This window comes from Stenella coeruleoalba (genome assembly GCF_951394435.1).
Source record: "Stenella coeruleoalba genome assembly, chromosome: 7".
Classification (NCBI taxonomy): domain Eukaryota; kingdom Metazoa; phylum Chordata; class Mammalia; order Artiodactyla; family Delphinidae; genus Stenella; species Stenella coeruleoalba.
The window spans coordinates 42123874-42142645 of NC_137153.1; the positions used below are offsets into that span (position 1 = coordinate 42123874).

Sequence of the window (18772 nt, forward strand, 5' to 3'; positions counted from 1 at the left end):
ATCGTCCTGCCCTCCTGATTCTGCCGCCGCTGCCGCCATTCGGGCTGGGAGCCCCTCTCCACGCCGGCTGTTTCCGTATTGACAGGGCCTCTGTCCTTGATAGGGTGTCCGTCCGTGTCCAGGCTCCCATTATTCCTAAGGGTCTCTCATCAGGGTCAGGCCTCCCCTTACTACCAGTGATTGCCTTCCACCACCTAAGCCCCCCGCCCCACCACACACACACTCATCTCTATGAGTGGTCTGTATGGAGGGAGCTAAATAATCCTGGCTTTATCTTCCTCCCAGCCTTGTCCCCACATCCATAAATCCTCACAATCCCAGCTCTCTGTTTCCACCTTCCTCCTAGACAGGACTTTGCCAGGTGCCTGAAGAATCTTCTCCTGGGAGTGGATCTAAAATATTTTAAGCCCATAGTTGTAGGAAGTAGGCTGTGAGAGGAGGGAAAGATTCCTAGAAGCTGCTACCCTCGGCCTGCCATAGGGGAATGACTTAGAACTGTTGGAGGTCTTTCCTACAGTTAACACCCCAGCTTCTGGCTCCTCCAGTTGGATCCCAAGTTTAAAGATACTTGGCATCAGGGACTTCCCTGATGGTCCAGTGGATAAGACTCCATGCTCCCACTTCAGGGGGCATGGGTTCGATTCCTGGTTGGGGAATTAAGATCCCGCATGCCGCACAGCGCAGCCAAAAAAAAAAAACAAAGGTACATAGATACTTGGCATCAGCCCCCCGAAGTGTAACCTCCCTAGGAGAACCCAAGGGCCACTGCTCCCCACCTTTCCTTTCGGTCTTGTCACCGAGTTGGGCTGAAACCCACTAGTTCCTGAAGTGATGAAGGGTCAGGGACTCCTAGTGGGTCTGCTTTCAGTTAGGAACTGGCCCCAGCACCAGGGAGGGCACCACAGAATTAAGTTAAAGGGACTGCCCAGTTTGTGGGTGGGGTCAGAGCTAACTTCCAGCCTGGTGCTGACCCTGCCATAGCAGGTTGTAGCTGGGAAAAAGACTTGGCCCGGGCTTCCCTGGTGGCGCAGTGGTTGAGAGTCTGCCTGCCGATGCAGGGGACACGGGTTCATGCCCCGGTCCAGGAAGATCCCACATGCCGCAGAGCGGCTGGGCCCGTGATCCATGGCCGCTGAGCCTGCACGTCCGGAGCCTGTGCTCCGCCACGGGAGAGGCCACAACAGTGAGAGGCCCGCATACCTCAAAAAAAAAAAAAAAAAAAAGAGACTTGGCCCTATCTTTGGAGAAGCCAAAGGGGAGAGATGGGTGCATACCTGGAAGAATTTGTTTCTTCCTTGCCAGGCCTCTGGATTGACTGGTCCAGAAAAGACTCCAAAGTGTGTGACAGCCAGCCAGCTGAAGATTTGTGACAAGATGATGGTGCCTCAGTGGGTGCACCCGAGCTCTGGGGTACAAGTCCAGACTGGAGGGTGGGTGAGAGACCCTAAGGCCTCTGGTACTAGAAATTCAAGATGAGTGACCTCTGGGTTGTGGCCACCTTCAAGAATGGACCCAGGCTCTTGAGGCATTTCCTCACAATGTCTACATTGAGAACCCTGACAAAAGAGTACCCTGTCCAGCCCTGGGCCTACACCTCAGAATCCCTCAGGATACTCAGATTTCCTGAGTATCCACAAGACAAGCTCCAGGGAAGAAGCCCCCAAGCCTTACCCTGGACAGGAGCGGGAGAAGCTCGAGTCGTTCAGCCTGGGAGGGGGATTAGTCCCTACTCTCCGAGCTTAGGGTCGCTCCTGATTGTTGCAGCCGCCCTGCAGCAGAAAGATGCCCAGGGAGGTGTGAGTCCCCATCCCAAGAGTAGGCCTGCCCCATAGAGGGTAGCTGGTGACAGAGCAGAAGGTTGTAGAAGGTACCCCTGCAACAACCAGATAAGGGCTGGATTACTGGGTGATGATCAGTTTATGTTTAAAATATAGAGCAGGACAGGAGGGTTCAAATCTCCAGACCAGGAGTGGGAAATTCTTCAGGGTGCCAGGGGCAGTAAACTTAGCAGCTTGCCCCCACCCTAGGCTGTCCCCAGCTTCCTGGAAAGGACAGGAGGAGGAAGATAAGGAATAGTTTTGCATTGGGTGGGGATGGGGGTGGCTAGGGGAAGAGGGGGTGAGGGCTGGATATGGGATTTAAAAAGAAGGGACAGGAAGGTAAAGGGAGGTCGGGGCTTTAGCAAGAGGATGGGATGCAGAGGGTGTAGGGGTTGGGGAGGGGGGGGTTTCTTCCAGGCCCACAATAGAGAGAAACTGGCATTTGAATAGAACAAAGGAGAGGTAACTGAGCTCTTGAATCTTATGTCTCAGTAAGCCAGGGGCTGGAAACCCCAGGTCCCTGCTGGTAAGAGGCTGGCATGTCTGGGACAGGACTAGGCAAAAACAGGAACGTAAGATTGCTTGGGTCTCTTACCTGTTGGACAGCAGCAACCTGGCACCAAAGAACTTTTATCTTCCCTCACCTGCCCTCCATATCCACCCCATCCTTCCTCCCTATCTCATCTTCCTGGGGAAAGCAACCCACACCTCAGTATCCCCAAGGCAACCCATTACCACCAAAAAGGGCCTTCTCCCAGCTTCGCAGTCTGAATGTGACCGGCCCAGGCAAGACTCCTCCTCAGTCAGAAGGGCTTGCTTTAGGGAGCCATTCCCATCAATTTTTCCTAATAAGACAAGCAGGCTAGGGCAGGAAGCGGGCAGGGGGAAATGAAGGCAAGTTGGTGCTGGCCTGCCATCTGCTCCCAGCCCACCCACAATTCCCCCATCAGAATTTGGGTGTGCTAGTGTGACCGTGTGGTTGGACGATTGTGAAAACACAACCGTGTGGGAGTGGAACTTTGAGTATAATTGGGACTGTATGATTCCATCCGGGGTTGTCTGACCATGTGAGGTTGATCGAGTGACTGAGGTGTGACTGTGAATGTGTAACTATGAGTATGTGAGTGTTAATGTCCATCACTGGATGCCACTGTGGATCCTTGGCCGCCCTTACTCAGTTACTGTACCATCAGTCCCCATGTGCACAATCCCCTCCCCAGCTTCTCTGCCCAGGATTTAGGAGCCCATGGGAAATTACTGTCCTAAAAGAGGAGGGGGTCTGTGGCACAGGGGTCTCTGGTAATTAGGGCCCAGGAGTGTCACAGGATGAGCAATACATCTTCACCTGCCGCTGACTCACCTGGTGCCCCAGGTAAAAGGCACCCAGATAAAAGGTAGGGAAGGAGGCAGAGAAAGAAGGAAGTATCCAGGCTGAGCATCATGAAGGGGCCCTCACCCACCAGCAGCCTCCTGCTGCTACTGTTGCTCCTAAGCCCAGACCCTGGAGGAGGTGAGTGTTTGGGGGTCTAGAAGGCCAGGGGTCTGGGTGAATGGGATGGAGGGAAAGGGGCCCAGGAAGCCCAGCCTCCAGCTATCTGATGGAGCTTAGGGTCAGAAGCCCTCCGAACACATGGTCCTGTTGTCCCCTAGCATTGCCAATGGCACCCAGCACTACATCATGCTGTACTCAGTTCTACCGACAGCCACTCTCAAGCAAACCACTGAGGAAGGTCATCCGAGTGGAATTTCAGGAAGCTGATGGGGACTGTCACCTCCAGGCCTTCGTGTGTGCTTTGACTCTGCCCCTGATTTGACCCCTGACTCTGACCTCAGTCCCAACCCCTGATGCTGATCTCAACCCCGCCCCAATTGCTAATTCTGATGCCAACTCAGGTGTTCATCTGGCCTTTGCCTCTAACCCCTGGGCCTTACCCTCATCTCCAAGCTACGACCATGGCTTTGGACCTTTCCTTTCCCAGGTTTCACCTGTCTCGACGCAGCATCTGCATCCACCCCCAGAACCGCAGCCTGACTCTGTGATTTGACTGCCAAGGGAAGAGGCTCCAGGGGACTCTGCCCAACTGAGTTTGGAGATGATAGGGAAAATGGGCCGGGGCCCCCAGTAGCCAAAATAATAAAGCAGCATCGCCCAGTAGTCTCTGACTGTGGTCTCCAAGTTCTGTGTATTCTCCTGTGAGTCCCGAGTCCAGAGCTGTGAGACATGTCAATAAACAGAAGAACCTCCTCATTCTCTTTATTCACACCTTCACAACCCCCGCCAGGGGCAAGGCCGAGAGCCAAGGACCCACACACACTCCCCAGGTACCTATATACATACATGCAGAGAACACATGTTCCCTGCCTCACATACACGTGGACACACATGGACACAGACATACACATCTACACACATTCCTCAGGTGGGCTGCCAACTCTGAGATGAAGCCAGAGGTCCAGGCACCTTTCAGCTGGCAAGTTGGGAACACAGAGTCTCATAGAAATGAGCTCCAAACAGAATTTCCAGCTGAGAACCCCACTCCGTGGGGATCTACTGTCCTGCCTGGGTTCCACCTGTCTGTCCATCCACACCAGCAAGACAGAGTTATAGGTGGAATCAGCTGAAGCCTTCCAAGATCCTCTACAGGTTTGGGACTCCTAGAAGAAGGAGGAAAATCAAGGGAGATAGTAGGACTGGATCTTGTCCCAGATTCCCTGAGAATGAGGGAGGAGACCCAGCTCTGAGCCCAACACTCCAAAAATGAATAGGGGAGCCCACCTCTGTGTAAGCCCCAATACCCTGAAGATGAGGGAGTGGACCTAGCTCTGGACCCAGGCACGTCAAGAATAAGGCAGGGGATCCAGCTCTGAGCCTAATACCCTGAAAATGAGGAGGGAATCCATCTAGGAGCCCCAGTATCCTGCAAGAGACAGAAGAGACCCAACTCTGAGCCCGGGACTCAAAAACGAAAGGCCCATCCCTGAGTCCAGAAGTTACAAGAATGAGGAGACCCAACTCTGATTCCCAAAACCCTTATGACTAAGGCACCTGGCTCTTAATCCAGACACTCAAAATGAGGGCACACATCTCCAAGTCCAAACCTCCCAGAGGTCATACTCACCTGGAAGCTTGTCCACCGGAATCATCGGGGCCAAGAACCCAGACTTTCGGGGTCCATCCTTCTCACATGGTCTCAACCTCAGCCTGGAGCACAAAAAGGAAGCTGTCTCCCTGACAATGTGGGGCATCTCAGTCTCTTCCAAAAAGGTTTGTTAGTAAAGGGTCAAGAGAGGAAAGGGTGAGAATCATGAAGTTGGGGGTGGGAGAAGGAGGAGGAATGGTTCCAGAATCAGACACGTTCAGTGCAAAGTCATGAGGGGTGGGAACGGGTGTGGTCTATGGGTATCAGAGCCCTTGTGTGGGATCAGAGGATGAGAGGCCAATGGCAGTCACTTACCAGAGCCCCAGTGCCAGGGCCCCAGCCACCAGTCCCAAGAAAGAGAATATTCCCAAAGATGCCAGCATAGCCACCTGCTCCAGGGCGTCTCTGTGGTCTGAGGGGGAGGGTCATGTGCCAGCTGTGAGAGCAAGGCTGCCTGACCAAACTCGGTGCCCGCTTCTCTCTGGGGCTTTCCCATCCTCTACCACCTTTGCCCATCTGCCCAAGCTCACCAAGTGGCCGCGGGTCTGGTAGGAGGGACGGTCTTGGGGGAGCAGGGCTAACCGCCTGAGGTTCTTCCTCTGGCTGCGCGTGTTGCTGGCCCCCAGCTGGTATCTCCTTCGGTAGGGGTCCTGGAGGGAGACGAGACCTGAGGAGAACTATCCATGCGGGGTCGGGGCGGAGGCCAGGGCCCGCCAGGCGAGGCCAGGGCCAGGGTTGGACACAGGGGCGCCTCGGAGGCGGAGCTTGAAAGGGCAGAGCCAGCTTCTGGGGATGTAAGCAGGGGTGGAGGCTGAAGGGCGGAGGCTGAGGGGCGGGGTTTAATCTGGGGCAGGGTTTAAGCTAGGGCGGGGCTGCAGGCAGCTACAGGTGAAGCCTGGGGCCGCAATTGCCACGCCGCCCCGTAGCGCCTGCAGTTCCGCCGATAGATGCTGGGCAGCGGGGCCTCTGCTCTTTCCCTAGGCTCTGTCTCTCACCGGTGCTCGGAGTACCCCAGGCCTCGGGGCTCCAGGCGCTCCAGGTGCCTGCGTCCAGAAAGTCCCGGGCACTGACCCGCACGGCATGGGGCAGCCCAGCCACAGCGTCCGTGATCACCTCCTCCAATCCAGCCGGTTCCACCTGTCAGTGCAGATGGTTCGTCGGCACGTTATCCAGGTTATAAGCACTCAGCCTATCTGCCCCCCAGAGCCAGTCTGCAAAGAGCACCCCTTCCTCCCAGTCCTGTCCCTGTCAGCCTGATGCAGCCGTCTGGGCCTCACGTAGGGTGGCTGGTGGTGTCAGGCCTACACCTAGTGTTCAGAAGACAAAAGTGCACAGTGGTTTTGTAGACAGGCTGTGACTTCAGACTGCCTGGGTTCAAATCTTTGCTGTACCACTTACTGAGTGACCTTGGACCTCTCTCTGCCTCAGTTTGTTCATTTGTAAAATAGAGGTGAATACACCTAAATGAGATAATACATGTAAAATGTGTGGCACAGTGCCTGGCAGACAGATGGTGTTCCACAAATATTGGTTATTGTCTGAGGCAGCGCTCCGCAGGCCTGATGCTGGCCAATCTTTGCCATCTCCAGATGTGGGACTTCACCTCTATCCACATCTGAGTATATGAGTGTTTGTATGCGGCTGTGCCTCTGGCTGAAAGGCACTCCTTTTCCTAGAAAAGTTATTTTTAAAAAATCACTGCTGTCTTCCCACAGATGGGCTGAGATCAGTTACAGCCCTGCAGGGCAGAGGCCCGGTCCCTCAGGCTCTGCTACAACCCCAGCACCCAGCACAAGGCCTGGCCCATGGAGAGTACGCTGTAGGGGAAGGCCACGGGGCGTCAGTTACCTGCCAGATCTGGTCACGCAGAACACCCAGGAACATGAAACTAGAGACAGGACCCACAGCCCCAGATTGGGACGCACTCCAGGGGCCTCACCATGGACCAGGCTGGATGCTGTGCTGGACGGTACTGCAGCCGGAACTTGAGCAGGAAGTGGGGCTGGCGGGGCCAGGAGGCAGGGTACGTCCAGCTGGCACGCAGGCGGCGAGGATAGCCAGGTACCGACTCTACCCGCAGCCCCTGGGGTGGGTCAGGGCGCACTGGGGGTAGTGGAGACACAAATTCAGGGCACAAGACAGGTACTCATCCCTTCCCCACCACCTCCCAAGGGAAGATGGGTGTGTGCCTAAAGGTCCCTGAGGGGAGGCACTTCCAAGGAGGTTGGGGAAATCTTAAGCTTGATCATCCATTAGGCACAGGACCTATCTGTCATCCCTATTATAAAGTAAGCTAAGATCTGAGGACGGATTTTTGAAATGTTTGTTGAGTGAGTTAAAGAGTGATTCTGGGACTTCCCTGGTGGCTCAGTGGTTAAGAATCCACCTGCCAGTGCAGGGGACATGGGTTCAAGCCCTGGTCTGGGAAGATCCCACATGCCACGGAGCAACTAAGCCTGTGTGCCAGAACTACTGAGCCTGTGCTCTAGAGCCCACGAGCCATAACTACTGAGCCCGCGTGCCACAACTACTGAAGCCCACGCGCCTAGAGCCCATGCTCCGCTACAAGAGAAGCCACCGCAATGAGAAGCCCACACACCGCAATGGAAGAGTAGCCCCCGCTCGCCACAACTAGAGAAAGCCCGCATGCAGCAACGAAGACCCAATGCAGCCAAAAATCAATAAATAAAATAAATAAATTTTTTAAAAAAAGAGTGATTCTGCTTTCCATCCAAGGAAGATGAGTTGGCCCAAATTCCAGCCAGCGCTTTGGTGACCCCCTTCCACACACAGATCAAGAGGAAGGAGAGGCCAGCAAGGGCTTCCACTGGGCAGGGAGGACATGAGATAGAAGTGCCTTCAGCACAAGGCCTAGAAGCAGAGAGGCAGCACTGGGGCTAGGCAGCCAGGAAGGACTAGTAGGGAAGGGGGTAGTGGCAGCAGTCTCTAGAAGCTGATGTAAGCCTGCCTCCTGGGCTCTGATCTCCCTGGGTTCTTAGTCTCCATGGGGGCCATCTGTGTGCCGAAATGGGTCTATGTTGGGAGGGAGCTATGTGGGAGCTCAGGGGAGGAGAGTTCTGAATTTGGGGGGTACCTGTACTCTGGGGTCCGTTTGGGGTCTCTGTGGTAGGGATTTAGGGAGAGTTCTAGGAGTGGGTACTCACAGATGCTCTGCAAGCTCACATCCAGCAGGCGTGTGCTGGCCCCCAGGGGGTTCACTTCAGTCACATTGATCCGGTACTGGCTCCAGAACTCTGCCCCATGGACCACACAGCGGGCAGCCCCTGGGGGGTCCTGTGGGCATGGCCAGGGCCCTGTGGATGGACTCATCCTAGGAGAGAGGATGTGGTCTTGAGCTTTGGAAATGCTCACTGTGGTACCCAGCTAGAGCCCCCAGCTTCCCCCTCATGTCCTACCTTTGGCCATCGGCTCCTGGTACCGTCTTCTTCCTGGCAGGGAGGAGGCCATCCGAGGTCAGGAAGGAAAGGAGGGTCCTCCTTCTCTCTCAGGCCTTCCTTAGGACCTCCTTACCTACCTCCCATACCCACGTTTTGCTAAACACCCAAATATATAGGTATACACACCGATCATGCACACACCTGTAGGAGGTGAGGTAGCGGGTGGGTAAACCGCTAACCTGGCTGGGACTCCAAGTGCAGGAGAAGTTCTCATAGTCAGCTGCTTGGCAGGAGACAACAGGGCGGACTGGGGGGTCTAGAGGCAGAGGGTGCAGCTGGAGACCGAGAAGTTCCCAGCCCCTACCCATCCCAGAGGGCTTACTCAGGGCCTGGATTCCCCCAGGAGCCCCATGTCTCATCACTGCTACCGCCAACACTCCCTCCCCAACTCACAGCCCAGCTGCAGGGTCACCATGCCCCCAAGTGCACCATCCAGGGTCCGGCAGATATAGGTGCCCTCGTCAGTGCTTTCTGCCCGGGCCAGGACCAGTTCGTGCCCTAGATCAGAGTCAGGTCCCTGGAGCAGCCTTGTCTCCCCGTCCCGAAACCAGGACACCGGGGCCCTGGGGGTGAGATGAGATGATGACAGATAGAGGGAAGACTTAAACTATGAGTCCGACCATGTCACAGCTCTCCATTGGCTTCTCAGTGCTTGCAGTAAAGCTCAAACTCCTTTTGCTGGCTTACAAAGCCCCTGGTGATCTAGCCCTTGCCTTCCTTTCCTTCTTCATCACCTTCCTGTCTCCCCCTCCCCCACTGCACTCCAGTCAGGTTGTGCCTCTTTTGGTTCAAGAGTGCAGAGCTCACTCCCACCTCAGGGCTTTGCACTAGCTGTTCTCTCTGTCAGGAATGCTTGCTTATACCCCAACCTTCAGAAATCAGCTTCAATGTCACCTCCTCCGAGAGGCCTTCCCTTATTACCAATAAAAAGTGGTCACTCAGTTACCCTCTTCTACCTCACTCTCTTTTGATTTTCTGCCCTGCAGGTATTACTACCTGGCATCTTGCCTGGCTTGTGCACTGCTGCATCTCAGGGCCTAGAATAGACCAGGCACTTAGCAGGTGCTCAATACATGTTGGTTGAATGTTCTGTTGAATAAGGATGGTTTGAGGGTTAAGACAGACAAAGAGGTGAGGATTACAGATACAGGGGCAAGGATGGGAGGGGTGTGAGGACTGGGCAAGGTCAAGAAATGGGTCGTGAAAGGGTCCTGTCAGCCCAGCAGGCTGGTGGAGCACTTACCCAGCAGTCACTCCAGGGCAACACAGCGTCATGGCCCTGCCAGGCTGCCCATACTGGACCCCTGTTGAAGGCACTTCTGAGCAGAGGCTCTTCCTTTCCCTCTCTCCCACCCCACCCCACACTTTGTGACAGTGACAGGATAAGGGGTGGACTTTTAAGACCTGAGTGGGGTCATGGGGTCAAAACATCATGTTATAATCTGGAGACAGAGGTCAGAGAGCAGGGTAGAGAGATGTTGCCAGACTGGATTTCAGGGGTTGGGAGGATGACAGGTTAGGCATGAGAGGGGCCACGGTGATGGTGGCAAGTCACAGGTCAGAGTTGGGTCATAGAGCAGAGTTTTTCTCACCTGGGGGGCCCCAGGCCTGGGGGCAGGGACAGGAGGCAGACACCAGGGCTGTAGCCACGGCCACCAGGACCCTGCTCAGCCCTGAGCAGCTGCTGCTCATCTGTGGAGAGAGAGGCAAGGTCAGCGATCCCCCATTCCCAAGATGGGAGGCTAAAGTCTGCCTCCCCCTCTTCCAGACTGAGGCTTTCTAGGAGGAAACCAGGTGCCCAGTGGGGTAAGGACATCAGACATCACTGGGGGCTCTGACGTAAGGTCCCCTTTCCACCATACGCCCAGCGCTGTGTGTGAGTACACACACACGCACGCACACACACCCTCACACCCCCCCTTCTCAGTCGTGGGCTTAGGGCCCAGAACAAAAGCTGGAGGCGACAGACTGTGCCAGCACCGCCCCCTGCACCACCCTTGGCACCCACCCCTGGCACCAAGTGTTGGCACCGGCTCAGTCACTCCCATTAACTCCTCCAATCCAGCTGTTGGGAATTCCGTGTCCATCCCACCTGGCCCAGGGATAGTCGTTGCCTCTGACCGACCTGAGGCAGCCCTCATCACCCTGGGGTGGGACTGTCATGGTGGGTCTGAGCCCACCCTGTACCCCTGCCATGAGGCCTAGCCCTGCTCTGGCTGCCAAGCCTCTTCTCGCCTGGGCCTGGCTCCTTGCTCTGCGCCGCTCATCTGGGCCTGACTCTGGAATCTTGCTGGTCTTGAGCCTGTGAGGCCGGATGGGGCTAGGGTGCAGGCTGAGGCTGCGGAGTTAAGCAGATCCAGATGCCCTGACTGCTGCCAGAGGCTGGGGGTGGGCGAGGAGCCAGAAGATGGAGACAGGGTGGCGGGACAGGAGAGGAGGCTGAGAGAAGCTGGGAGGCTGCAGGAACAGGAGGCTGGGGTGGAGGCCACAGGACAAAGAGATGCTCAGAGATCAGGACTGGGAGGCAGTGAGAGCTCAACGAGGTGAGGGCTGGGCTGGGGCAGCAGGATCTCAGAGAGGCCAAAAAGGTAACCAACCATGTGTGTACGGGGGATGGAGGTGCTAGGAGAGAGGGAATCCTGGATGGGAGAAAGCAGGATGAGGAACGCAGTGGGGAAGAGGGAAGGGGGGTGGGAGAAGGCGCTGATGGGCAAAGGGCCCTGGGCGAGGGCTCCAGAAGAGGGAGAGCCCAAATCCCTCCCAGGTAGAGCTGAGCAGCGACCTCCGCGTGTCTGTGTGTCTGTCTGAGTGTGTCTAGTGGCTCACCCCGGCCTCCCGGCCACATTTACCCTGCTCAGCCCTGCCCTACCTCGATGATTCCAGTGGTTGACTGTCCATGGCCTCCAGGACTTCCTCCCACCAGCTACAGCACCCGTCTCAGCTCTACTCAGTTCTGGGACCCCAGAATCGTCCCCTCCTTCCCCTTCCCTGCCCCCGCCCCTCTGGGCCATGGAGCTCAGCCGCCCCTAGCCAGGCCCCCCTCCTCTCTCCTTTCTCCTCCCTCCTACTCTCCCACCCCCTCCCACCCAAGGCCCTGGGAAGGGAAGAGGCCTCCCCCGAGTCTGGAAAGGAAGCCACAGGCAGAGCCAGGCACAGCCAGGCACAGCAAGAGGGAAAGGAGAGCTGCTGTGTCCCTGTCAGCAAGAGGTTCCTGTGTTTTCACACAGCAGAACACAGGCACATTCACGCGTGGACTCCCCAGGCACAGTCAACAAAGATACGCCCTTGAACACACGCGGACACAGTCAAATCAAAAAGCAGACACATACTCGTGCTCCCACTCTTTTCACTCCCCAGCAAATATTTCCTTAGGGCACAGCTGTCTGTATTTTAAGGGGAAGAGGGCCCCATGTTGGGGGATATAAAGAAAAGCCAAAGAGTCCAGTTTCCCCCTCCCCTGGACGTTCCAGCCATTTCTCACCTCCCCCGCTACTCTTCAGGCCCCAGCACCAGGAAATGCCTTTGGTCCCTTGGTGCCAGATACACAAGACCCACACTTACCCTCAGACACACACTCTCAGACACAGCCACTCACAGTTACACCGATACACTCAGACATCCTCACCCAGGCTCAGACACTTAAACATTTACACATACCCAGACACACACACAGACACACATCTCCCTCTTCCTTGCACAGCCAAACACACACACTTAGCACTCCGCCCTGGGATGGGGGGGTCACAGCACTCTCTAAAAGCAACTCCTCATCATAGCGTAAGCCCCCTCTTCCAGGGAGCTCTTAGCACGGCAGATCCCCCATCTCATCACCATTTCAGGCCCCCAGGTGGCCAAAGAGACAAAGGTGAACAGGGGAGTCAGGCACAGGGGCACAGAGAGAGAGACAGAGATGCAGAGAACATGAGAGGCAGGACTAAAAAGCAGATACACAGAGATACCTGGGGAGACGAAAGTGTGAAGACACACAGAGCACTAGCTCTAGGAAGACAGTAGTAGAGAGAGAAAAAGAAATATAAGGAAACTGAGTCAGACAGGGAGACAGAAAATAAGGAGCACTGGACCAGTGACAAGGATTCTCAAGCACTAAAAGAAGGAGGGAGAGCCAAGTGTGCTGGGGATGGTCTGCTTACCCTGGCCACTAAGTAGAAAGGTCAGTCCCATTGGCTACTGAAGTGGGTCCCCAAAGTGCAAACCCAGCTCCACTTCTCCTCAGTCTAACAGGATACAGAACACACGCCGAGTGCAAGTCTCATTCCTCCTCTGCCATGCTGAAGTCACACACTGGCACACGCAAACCCAGCCATCCACTCTCACGCTGTCAGACACAGTCTCAAACTCCGCAGAGACCTTCCCAAAACACATTCCCTGATGTGGTCACAGGCCCTCTCACACACACACAAACGCACGACCCGGTCTCTGCCCGCAAACTGCACACTGACACACACACATAATCCCACACAGGCACAGCCACATGCAGACTCAGCCTCAGCACAGCGACACCCGCAGTCACACTAGCTGAGTTTCACCAAGCGACACTTGCGAAGTTTCGCACACTGACAGCGTCACACACAGCCTTGCAGTCTCTCTCTCTCTCTCTCTCTCTCTCTCTCTCTCTCTCTCACACACACACACACACACACACACACGCACTGACATTCCGTCAGTCACTCCGGGCCCTTCAAATCCCACACCCCCAGGCCCCGCCCTCTCCTGGCAAGGCTCCCTCGAGCTCACCCACGGCCCCATCAGGCCTCACCTTCTGCGGCCGCCGCCGCCAGCGCCCTCCGTCCTCACCCTCCGCCCCGGCCTCTACTCCCTGCCGCCCTGGGGCACGCCGTGGGGCGGCTCCGCCCAGGCACCAATGGAAGGAGAGGGTTGAAATGGGGGGGCTCGACCCATTGGAGCCTCCAACTGCCAATCATCCCCACACCCACCTCTGCCGGACACTTCCTGTCCCGTCCGGGACTGAGGAGGCTGCCGGGGACCGAGTCTAGAGCCGGGTTCCTGGGTTCTGGCCTGAAAGCCTCTCCTCCTGGGACAGCAGGACCAGAGCTCTCAGGCCCCGCCCCGTCCACCCCCCAGCTGTCCTCAAACAAAGCCTCAAGTTCAGTGGCTTAGGAGCTACTGGGCAGGTGACCAGAGAAGCTGAAGGTGCCCCTGACTCCAGATAAGGAGGTGGACTGGTTGTAAGGCAGTGGGTCTCAAACGTCGCTGGACACTGTGGTTTTAAAACTCTCAAGCCACACTCCAATTAAATCAGTACTGTTTAAAACTCCCCAGGTGATTCCAAAATGCATGCAAATAAAAGGTGTAGGATCGGGGGGGGGGGGGGGGGGGTGGGGGGGGGGGGTGGTGGTGGTGGTGTGTGTGTGTGTGTGTGTGTGTGTGTGTGTGTGCGCGCGCGCGCGCGCCTATGTATGTCTCCCATCCAGGGTTCCACTCCCCAGCCAATGCGGGCTCAAGGGAAATGTGTACATTTGTCTGAGCTTCTTCCAAACCAGGGTAACACTCCAAGTTGACCCTTCCCCTCCAGGGTCTCTAGGAAGAAAGAATCCTGGACCGGAATGCAGGCAGCCAAGGTTCTCCTGGGTCAGATCATCACTGTCCAGCCTTGTGTGATTTCCCCTCCCAGAGACTCAATTCCCTTGAGAAGAATGGAGACAAAAAGTGTTCTGGCCATTCCCGCATTACTCACAAGCTCCTGTCCTCACCTAAAAGTTTGGAGGACCCTAGGTAGCATCATGTCTCCTGGGTTGTATGACTTGTTATTCCCACAGTTACAGTCTTGCCAGGGAAATAGCTCCAGAGGGGAGGGGGTAGACCCAGGGTCACTCCAAAAACCATCCCCTCCTACCATGGCCCTGAGGCTCCTAACTCTGGCACCCCTTCCCTGCCAGAGCTGTCTTCTGCCCTGTGCAATGATTGGGGCACAGGGGCAACAGAGGTGTACAGAGCCCATGCATACACGCTGCACGTGGGAGTCTGGAAAGACCAAGGACACAAAGCCACGTACACGTTCCCTACCCGCCCCTTCAGCCTCTGTGGGCTGGAGCAGAGCCAAGCTGCAGCCACTCACAAAGCCAGGGTTCTGGCCAGGAGCCTAGGGTCTAGCCACTGACCAATGGGACAAGGATCCTGCTCACCCACTCCGACCAAACCTTCAGTCCCAAGCTTGGTGAGCTGACACCCTAGGGATGGTAGTAAAGGGGACTCTGGCCTTCCCAAAGCCTCAGCCAAAGACAAGAACAAAGGTTTCTAAAACCATTTTAAACTGGGATGCCTTTGTTACTCTAGGAGTAAAAGCCAGACATGACACTGAGTATTAATTTTGTTCAGAGATTTGGGGCAAAGAGGTGGGGAGGTCGTGCCCTTAAGTTTTTGCACATCTGCTGGCAAAGAAAAGTTGTGGCTGGAGCTACGCCTTCGGCCTTTAACCCCAGACCCCCAAGGATCAGAGTTCACACTCCTCTGGTGTTAGAATATGTGATTAAAGTTTGAGAAGCACAGTTTTATTGATCCCACATCTGCCCAAACCCTAGGCCCTAGTTCCCTCAGGCAGAAGGCCCTGTGGTCAGTGTGGTCAGGCGATGGCTGCTGTCTCCCTGTCCTTCTGCCCCAGGCGGTAATGAACCTCAGGAAGCGCCCTTAGTCTCTCTGCAGCCTGGAAGGGGGAAAGGGGATAATCAGAGAGGGTAAGGGCTGCCCAGAATGGTGAGTGCTAGGAGACGCTAGACACTGGGGGAGAGCATGCAGGGTGGGGAGGCTGGTGAGAACGACCACTGAAATAGCCAGAGGATGAAGGAGTCAGCTTCTGAGTCCCTAGAAATACCCAGGTCGTGGGGATTCTCAGGGTCATGATTGTTGGGATCCCTTGAGGAAATAGGAGGGAAAAGGGGACCCAAGGACCCAGGGTGCTCCAAGTCCACACCTGCTCAGGGGTGAGGTCTCTCTGGGCCTGGGCAAGCATTTCATAGCCAACCATGAATTTCCGGACTGTGGCAGAGCGCAGGAGTGGAGGATAATAATGAGCATGTAGCTGCCAGTGGTCCCAGTTGGCTCCAGCCTCTGATCCGATAGGAGCCCCTGGTGGGAAGAAGGCAGAGATAGTTGGGAAGGGTCCTTTCTTAGTTCTTCAGCCTAGCTCTTACCCCCAGACCACAGCAGGTACCTGAAAACTACATCTTCCAGCATTCCCTGCCAGAGAGGAGACAAGGCATTGGAAAGCCCACTGGGAGACATAGTTTCACCACATTCACTTCTCCACTCTCAGTCCCAGCATCCCTGCCCTGAACACTTCCCCAGCAAGTGTTCCAAGGCCTGCTGGGAGTTGCAGTCCACTAAGCTGGGACCCAGGAGCCCAGAAATGGTGTTGGGGTTAGATATGGGTACTCAAAAAGCCTCACCGTGCCAGCCCATGGAGTAGGGAAAGGATGTCTCAAATAGGTTGTCATACTTGGTCAAGAGCTTCTTCATGATGGAGGCTAGATCTGGAATCAGAGCCTGACTCTCAGTCTGGGGCCCAGATGCTGGCCCCACCAGAACCATCCCCATCCAAAGCCTGGCCCCAGGGTCCCACCTGGGAGACTCACCGTCACGCTCAGCCGGGGTCAGCTCAGGCAGCCGCCGCACATGCCGACGGGGCAGTAGTAGTGTCTGGAAGGGCCACACTGCCCAGAAGGGGACCAGCACTAACCAGTGCTCACTGGTTAGGACCAGACGGTCCTAGGCCGACCAAATGGAGATGAGGTCATCAAGGTGGGTGTGAGGGGGGTCAGCAAATAGGCAAGGGAAGGAGAAGAGAAGACGTACCCAGAAACCGATGGTTTCTCACCACTCCACCACTACCACCCTAGTCTAAGCCATCATCACCTTTCCTTTAGCTTACTGCTATGTCCTCCTAGCAAGTCTCTCTGCTACTTCCCTTCTACCCTCCTCCTTCACACACCTCTCCTTTTTGGGGTGAGGTTACGGGCTTCCTGGGGACACAAGATCCAGCTTTCTCCCACCTTCCTGAGCAGCTCTTGGCGGCCGTACTCCATTAGCAGGGGCTCTCCGTGCTGACTCTGATAGGCCCGCTGAGATCGCTCCTCACGCTGGGCAACATCTGGCAGGAAACTGCTGGCCCACACCTGTCAAGGGGAAGGAGAAGAGCAGACAGTATCCCTCACCTCCAAGCCTCCACATCACTAGCATACTTCCTCTGTTTTCCCTTACTCCAGTTCCCCACCCCACACTGTCTTGGACTCAGTCCAGATATCCACTGAAGCCCCTGACACACATACCTGGCAGTGGGGATGGGGGTTGGAACAGCCCATCATGGCTCCTTTGTTTTCAAAGATCTATGAAGTAGGGGTAGGGAGCTTTATAGCCAAAAGGACAGCAAGTCAACCCCTCCGAAACACAACCTGTGGAAATAAAAATGCCACTTCCCAAAACCAAACTGTACCACCCCCACCCTGCCCATCTAGGGGAGGGGGCGACCTCACAGACCTGCACCCAAGGGTACTGGGCACCCAGCTCCTCTGTGACTGAGGCCCATGCATCAACGACAGCTCGGATCTCAGGGACTGACATGAGTGGCAGTGTCACATCCGACCAGGGGTGGAAGCACATAACCTTACTAGGTGGTAAAGGAGGGAGAGATGACAGAGATACAGGGCTCGTTGAGCTGGGGGCAGGGCCCAACCCCCGTGCTCAGTCCAGGCCTCGGGTTGAAGGGTGTAAGAGTGGAAATTCATAGTTACCAAACTCCTCGAGCAGCCTCTGCTTGGAAAAGGGGGTGATCACTGGGTCCTAAGACAAAGGGGTATCACTCTCTGCAACAGAAGTCCCCCAACAAGGTCCAGCCTCTTTTCTCCCCAACAGCAGCTAGATCCAACTTACCTGGACTAGGGGCATCAGGCTGCAGAGCTGGGAAGTCATTGTCAAACAGGAAGGTGCCTTCATAGTGGGGATTCACCTACAGACAAGGATGGGCTAGAAGCATTTGCTGGCCCATACCACCAGTCATCTGATGGGCTTCAAGGCTACAAGGCGGGAAGAAGGCCACTCTGAGGTCAAAAAGACTTGGTGGGATATGACTCAGAGGTCCACTCCCCTGTGGGGCGAAGGGCTAGGGTCCACTCCCCTGTAGGGTGAAGAGAAGCTCTAAGGGCAGTGGATGGGGAACTACTCCCCCCGGGCCCAGCCTGCAGATGTAGGATCTAAAGACTTACCTCTCCATTGGCCCGTGTGGCCCCCGGACACAGAGGGTTGTGGGGGTCATGGCGGGGTACTGTCGTCAGAAGCGGGGGTTCTACCTGCCCCTGCCAGGGCCGCTTCATGCGGTGCGCTGACACCAGCACCCACTCATCTTGTAGCGGGTTGTAGCGGATATGCTGGTGCTCTGGAGGCAAACCGTCAAGATCAGTCACAAAGCCCTATGCCCCTTTCTCCCCTGGGTCTTACCCACCAGCAGGCCCAAGCTCGGATGCACCCTGTTATCCCCACCCTACTCAGGAGCTAAAGGCCAGAGCTTGGGCGTTCCCAGCGCCAATCAGCCTGCAGCCCCAACACCGGCGTGTCCCTTCGCCGCGCGTGCCTGGACGGGTGGGCGCGCCGACCTGCGGGCAGGGACGACAACTTCCTAAGGAAGGGGAGGGCTCAGCTTTGCTTCCCAGCGAGTCCCGGCCGCCCTGCGGTTACCGCTCGCCCGGAAGGTTGTAGCCATGGCGTCCGCCTCCGACGCCTGCCGGCGCTGCTCAGGACACGCTCCCCTGCGCGCCAGGAGGCCACCGGGTGGAGATACCTTCGGTAACTTCTACCTGCTCACCTCGCCCCCACCGCCTAGTCGGCCCGGCTCTGCCCCGCCCTCGCCCTCGCCCCGCCCTCGCTGATTGGACAGCCGCAAGCACGTGACTGTCTGAGGGCCGGCCCGGCCACCTAGGGGCGGAGTTCAGGACTGCCTACAGCTACAGGGGGCGACTTTGATGATCCCACTCTAGGGCCAAAGCCACTAACTACCCTGGAAGAACGTCTGTGAAAGCTGCTTACCACAGATCCCTCGGCTCCAGGATGCTTACAAGAGTTATTTGCTTTCTTAAAGTCATTCATTTGGTCATTCAGCAAATATTTACTATCTACCACCACGTGCCAGGCCCCTAGGCTCCACATGGCGCAAAGGGATGTTCCTGTGTGCACGAGTCAGGCATAGACTCAGCCCTCCCAGAGCTTACATTCTAGGGTAAGTCAGAGTATAACTCTGGATCCACAGTCACCTCACTCACCTGCTTGGTGACTCTGGCAGAGGAAAGGCAAGGAGGTGGGAGTGAGGGGCTGTGGGGCTTGATTTGCT

General features: G+C 56.1%; 3 protein-coding genes across 13 annotated transcripts; 1 reads left to right on the forward strand and 2 right to left on the reverse strand.

The window, feature by feature from the left end:
* Nucleotides 1-3260: 3260 nt before the first annotated feature.
* Nucleotides 3261-3970, forward strand: CCL27 (C-C motif chemokine ligand 27; the record flags this gene model as incomplete). The annotated part of the gene is made up of 3 exons (XM_079925517.1): nucleotides 3261-3330; nucleotides 3471-3606; nucleotides 3800-3970. 3 exons carry the CDS (start codon nucleotides 3261-3263, stop codon nucleotides 3858-3860), a joined length of 267 nt encoding a protein of 88 aa, XP_079781643.1. The 3' UTR covers nucleotides 3861-3970.
* Nucleotides 3971-4063: 93 nt separating this feature from the next.
* Nucleotides 4064-13392, reverse strand: IL11RA (interleukin 11 receptor subunit alpha). 4 transcript variants are annotated; one of them, XM_079925514.1, is made up of 13 exons: nucleotides 13374-13392; nucleotides 10011-10110; nucleotides 9662-9722; nucleotides 8812-8981; nucleotides 8560-8674; nucleotides 8377-8409; nucleotides 8125-8291; nucleotides 6900-7063; nucleotides 5956-6097; nucleotides 5491-5610; nucleotides 5276-5372; nucleotides 4940-5022; nucleotides 4065-4475 (listed from the first exon to the last, which is right to left on the reverse strand). In XM_079925514.1, exons 2-13 carry the CDS (start codon nucleotides 10108-10110, stop codon nucleotides 4459-4461), a joined length of 1269 nt encoding a protein of 422 aa, XP_079781640.1. In that variant the 5' UTR covers nucleotides 13374-13392; the 3' UTR covers nucleotides 4065-4458. The 4 variants fall into 4 exon arrangements, with proteins under 4 accessions (XP_079781641.1, XP_079781640.1, XP_079781639.1 ...); XM_079925513.1 differs by lacking the exon at nucleotides 13374-13392 and adding an exon at nucleotides 12570-12616; XM_079925512.1 differs by lacking the exon at nucleotides 13374-13392 and adding an exon at nucleotides 13196-13274 and having other exon boundaries at nucleotides 4066-4475.
* A 1525-nt stretch (nucleotides 13393-14917) lies between these two features.
* On the reverse strand, nucleotides 14918-18272 carry GALT (galactose-1-phosphate uridylyltransferase). 8 transcript variants are annotated; one of them, XM_079927330.1, is made up of 11 exons: nucleotides 18124-18272; nucleotides 17655-17824; nucleotides 17323-17398; nucleotides 17184-17232; nucleotides 16930-17059; nucleotides 16722-16778; nucleotides 16446-16568; nucleotides 16029-16161; nucleotides 15843-15926; nucleotides 15368-15522; nucleotides 14918-15100 (listed from the first exon to the last, which is right to left on the reverse strand). In XM_079927330.1, exons 1-11 carry the CDS (start codon nucleotides 18146-18148, stop codon nucleotides 15020-15022), a joined length of 1083 nt encoding a protein of 360 aa, XP_079783456.1. In that variant the 5' UTR covers nucleotides 18149-18272; the 3' UTR covers nucleotides 14918-15019. The 8 variants fall into 8 exon arrangements, with proteins under 8 accessions (XP_079783456.1, XP_079783463.1, XP_079783460.1 ...); XM_079927337.1 differs by having other exon boundaries at nucleotides 18094-18272; XM_079927334.1 differs by having other exon boundaries at nucleotides 18251-18267.
* Between the last annotated feature and the right edge of the window lie 500 nt (nucleotides 18273-18772).